Source organism: Quercus suber, unplaced genomic scaffold, assembly GCF_002906115.3.
Source record: "Quercus suber isolate HL8 unplaced genomic scaffold, Cork oak 2.0 scaffold_19, whole genome shotgun sequence".
NCBI classification, from domain to species: domain Eukaryota; kingdom Viridiplantae; phylum Streptophyta; class Magnoliopsida; order Fagales; family Fagaceae; genus Quercus; species Quercus suber.
The window spans coordinates 1,566,144-1,570,332 of record NW_027069484.1 but is presented as its reverse complement, the minus strand read 5'-3'; the positions used below and the strand labels follow the sequence as shown (position 1 = coordinate 1,570,332).

The 4,189-nt window shown below is 36.6% G+C and overlaps 1 protein-coding gene across 8 annotated transcripts; it reads right to left on the bottom strand.

Annotated features, from left to right (window-relative positions):
- Window positions 1-346: 346 nt before the first annotated feature.
- On the bottom strand, window positions 347-3,857 carry LOC112031360 (uncharacterized). Of its 8 annotated transcripts, none has more exons than XM_065761809.1 (7): window positions 3,624-3,857; window positions 3,236-3,386; window positions 1,806-2,114; window positions 1,507-1,692; window positions 1,286-1,378; window positions 966-1,067; window positions 347-871 (listed from the first exon to the last, which is right to left on the bottom strand). In XM_065761809.1, exons 4-7 carry the CDS (start codon window positions 1,645-1,647, stop codon window positions 680-682), a joined length of 528 nt encoding a protein of 175 aa, XP_065617881.1. In that variant the 5' UTR covers window positions 1,648-1,692; window positions 1,806-2,114; window positions 3,236-3,386; window positions 3,624-3,857; the 3' UTR covers window positions 347-679. The 8 variants fall into 8 exon arrangements, with proteins under 8 accessions (XP_065617881.1, XP_065617884.1, XP_065617863.1 ...); XM_065761812.1 differs by having other exon boundaries at window positions 1,507-1,945; window positions 2,059-2,114; XM_065761791.1 differs by having other exon boundaries at window positions 2,059-2,114.
- Between the last annotated feature and the right edge of the window lie 332 nt (window positions 3,858-4,189).

Below are 4,189 nucleotides of genomic sequence, written 5' to 3'. Positions count from 1 at the left end.
TTTTGTAAAAAATGCGGCTATAGACCCACTTTGGGCTGCGTTTAAAACGCAACTATAGGTCCAGGCTATGACTACGTTTTAAACGCAACCCAAAGCGGGTCTATAGCTGCATTTTTTACAAAACGCAGCTATAGGTCTCAGCTTATCAGGGGGTAAAAAATGTAGCTGTAGGAGACCTCTAACCGCATTTATAAAAACGCGGCTATAGTTGTATATGTTGTATATGTTATAATGATTTTTATTTTTATTTTTTTTCCAATATAGTTGTGTATGTTATAACGATTAGTTGTATTTGTTTTACCTGAGGATTCACAGTTTCATTCCCATGGAGAGTCCCCATTAAGCATTGCCAGCTTGAATATATTAAAGACATCGTATTAATATCACATAACAATGCATTGCAAAAAGTAGTATTTTGCTAAATGACATTTGTTTGGTACCTGAGACGTATCCAAATCACGGATACCATGGCTAAGTTGGGCGAACATTGCATTCATGTGGGTCATCACTTCGGCCATTTGCTGTTGGTGCCTTACTTTTGCGTGTCTCTCTTGTTCTTGGTGCCTTGCTTTTGATTGTGAGAGTTGTTCTTGTACTTGGGCTAGTTGCTCCCTAAGGATAGTGGAGTTGTTCTCCAACTCTGAAATCCTTTGGGTTGTTCTGCTTGACGACGATGGAGTCAAGGTAAACTGTGAAGAGTTTTTGAAATTTTTTCAGATGGGGTGATTCCAAATCTCACCCCACGTACACGTCTAGGGTGCTCTTGACCAAACACCCGAGCATACGCATTGTCTTTGGACCAGAGGACTCCACTACCAGGCTCTCCTTGTAGTTGCATGCTCTCTTGAGTCAAAAGTTCATCCATCCTATTCTACATGTTTTCCCACAAAAGCCAAATAACATATTACACACCATAAATAATACAAACACAAAATACACTAAAATTCGATTCAAATTGTGCTTACCATGTTCTCTTGCACATGGGGAGTAACAACAGCCCCATCTTTCTTACAGTATACTTCTAGATACACATCTGCGCGCTTGACCAGAGCCCCGTTAGCTTTCGCCTACATGATAAATAAAATTTCATACAATAAACACAATTGCTTTCAGAATTGTCATGTTGTTTATCATTTGCATTGACTAAGGTGTTCATGAATTCTAAGTTTGTATCTACCACCAGCAAGAAAGTAAAAGAGTATTTTCAACATTTAGTGTGATTCAGAAGCATAAAATCAGCTCATGTGATACATGAATATAGTAGCACTTGTAATGAATTTCTTACCATGTCATCAGAAATTTGTGCAAAACTTTTGGCCCCAGACCTTGCTATCTCCTTCTGTTTACCTCGACTGACCTTGTTCTTGTTACTTAATGCCTACAACCACATTACCGTCAAAGTATATGAAAACAAAACATCTCTTGACTAAATTACCACTAAAATGAGATAGACGAATAAAGTAGCAGTATCACAGTTTTGTCCAAAAACCAATAATTAACCATCACCATCCACTGCACCAGATCAACCTTCGGCAGAATGTTGGCCAATACTTGTTCCTTTGTCATATCACGTTTATAGTGATCCTTCTTCAACTTTGTCCTCCGATTTCTCCTCAGGACCCCAAGTTGATGCATTGCCCATTCCATTTGATTGGATGGTGTGACAATATCGGGGTCAATTAGATACCATTTCTAAAATTCAAAAGTGGAGTTAGCAAAACACAAGCATGGACCCTACTGAATATGACATTTAATTAGGACAGTGGTTGTAAATGACTGTTACTTATACTTTATTTTCATATTACCTCAACCTCAATCCAACAATTATGTTTAATTTTTTCAGGGACGCGTGGCCACCCAGCAAGCGTAAGCGGGCATAATAAGCCATTCTTGCAAAAAGTTCCCACCCACCAAACGAATGTGCCACCGTATGCACAACAAGAAACTTAACACAATGGTTTAAATTACAGCCTTCTCATGTATATATTGATTAAGAAGAACAATGACTTTCAGGGCTACTAAGCACCATCTAAACCTTTACAAGATTATTTGACTTACAGATGAATAACCAGAGATCCAGTAATTTTGATGCTGAAGCATAGCTACTATGGACTCTGCAACCATAATAAAAAGGAGAATGATACATAAGATAACATGTAAAACTAGCTAAATTTTTAAAGCCTTTAATATGTATGCAAGTGACAAACATGACTTGCAGACAAACTACTGATGGCTATAATAATTAACTTCATCTCAATATTAGTGATATCAAACCATGCATTTTCGCCTGCCACCAAGGAAATAATTTTATATTTATTTAAAGGACATCAAAAATTATCTCACACACATAAAGAACCAACCATAAACCATGCACGGGAAAATTGAGGGGAAAACATATTTTGACGTTAACAAAGAGGAATTTGTTGTCACCACCCACAAACTAAAAATTTCATTAAACCATATAATCATGCTATCCTGTATTGTACATGTACTAGTTTAAGTTTAAAAATTTTCAAAGCCATATTTACAAAAAGGGCATAGATCTTTAGTACAAATAACTTTTAATTTGACAAAAGTCCTAAATACAGGATTGGGGGAAAACAACAGAGATTCAATCATCAAAACACATATAGATATTCTCTTGTTGTTAATATGACCTATAGTTACATCATCATTATGTCATTGAACTTCAGAATACTCCCACAAGCTGTTGAAATTGAACAGATCTCTATGTTGACAATGATAGAATGGTTTACAATTTCCCTTTGTACATTTTCTCTATCTATACACATAATATAAAATTTGGTTCATAAAGGTCAAAACTTTATGTGAGACTACTACCATACAACTTTGAATGGTATTATGCAGAGTGTTTCCAGAGACATCCCAGGTTCAAATCTCCCAACCCCAGCTATTGAATTATCAAAATAGGTTTGCAGAGTTGATGAAACTCAAACCAAAAAAAATTATAGATTATAAAAGCAGTTTCTACCATTCAGAAATTAGATAACCGAAGCAAAAAATATAAAATTTTACCAATATATAAATATTTTTTTTATTATTATTTATCTAATCCAATCACTATTAAACTCTGGGAAAATCCCATCCAAAATTTGAGATTACAAAATGAACCAACAAAAAGAACTCAAAATTGAAATAAAAACATAGAAATTGAGAATGATAACAAAAGCGACTAGTTTTTCTTATTGTTGTTGAGCAAATCATCAGGAACAACCTTGAGGAGGTTCTTATGCTTAGACTGACCGATCTTCTTCAAGGTCTTGGGATTGGTAATCTTCTGAAGCTTGGTACCAGACCTAAGAATGTTCTCCTTCTTCTACTTCTTGCGCTCCTCTCTCTTCTTCCTCTTGTCCACCTTGTTCTACCTTATCGTCTCATTCAACAGAGATTCAGTCATCAAAACACATTGTAACTATAGGCCACATGAGTAATAAACAATGAACAACTTATATAAAAGACAATAGTAGCCACAATACAACCAAACCCAACCCATTTATGACCTTTCCAAACCCACCAAACCTAAAACTGAAAAAAAAAACATAGAGAAATAAGTGAAAGAAAAAAAGGGGAGAGAGAGAGAGAGAGAGAGAGAGAGTTCTGACCTATGATGGCTGAGAAAGAGAGCTATGGGAACAAGGTTCTTGGTGGTGGAGCAAAGATGGAGAACGGAAATGGGTGGAGAGGTTCTTGGCAGTGGCGGTGGCGTCGATCAGAAGTGGCGATGGCAGCGTGGTGCTGAGAGTGATAGAGAGTGAGGGTTTGATTGAGAGTGATAGATTGAGATGAGTTTGTTTGGTGGTGATGAGAGATTTTTTCTTCAATTTATACCGAGGCCTAAAACCACGTTTTTATTTATAAACGCAGCTCTAGGTACTTCTATGGCTGTGTTTGCCAAACGTGGATTTAGGACCTATAAATGTAGCTTTAGGTACTTCTATGGCCGTGTTTGCCAAACGAGGCTTTAGAACAAGGCCTAAAGCTGCGTTTTTACATATAAACGCAGCTCTAGGTTCTTCTATAGCCGTGTTTTCTAAACACGGCTTTAGGATATATTTATATATATATATATATATAATGGGTCTATAGCAGCGTTTTAAAAACGCGGCCTAAGCCCTTCCCACATAAACGCAATTAGAACATCAAGAAACGCGGCTTTCGAGTTGATCTG

What these genes read in the sequence shown, in the direction of transcription:
- LOC112031360 (XM_065761791.1), bottom strand. Translation starts at nt 2,100, where the DNA reads ATGCTTCAGCATCAAAATTACTGGATCTCTGGTTATTCATCT. An exon ending in GGATCTCTGGTTATTCATCT is followed by an intron (nt 1,693 to 2,058) that starts GTAAGTCAAATA and finishes TTTGAATTTTAG; the next exon opens with AAATGGTATCTAATTGACCC. An exon ending in CCCATGTGCAAGAGAACATG is followed by an intron (nt 872 to 965) that starts GTAAGCACAATT and finishes GAAAACATGTAG; the next exon opens with AATAGGATGGATGAACTTTT.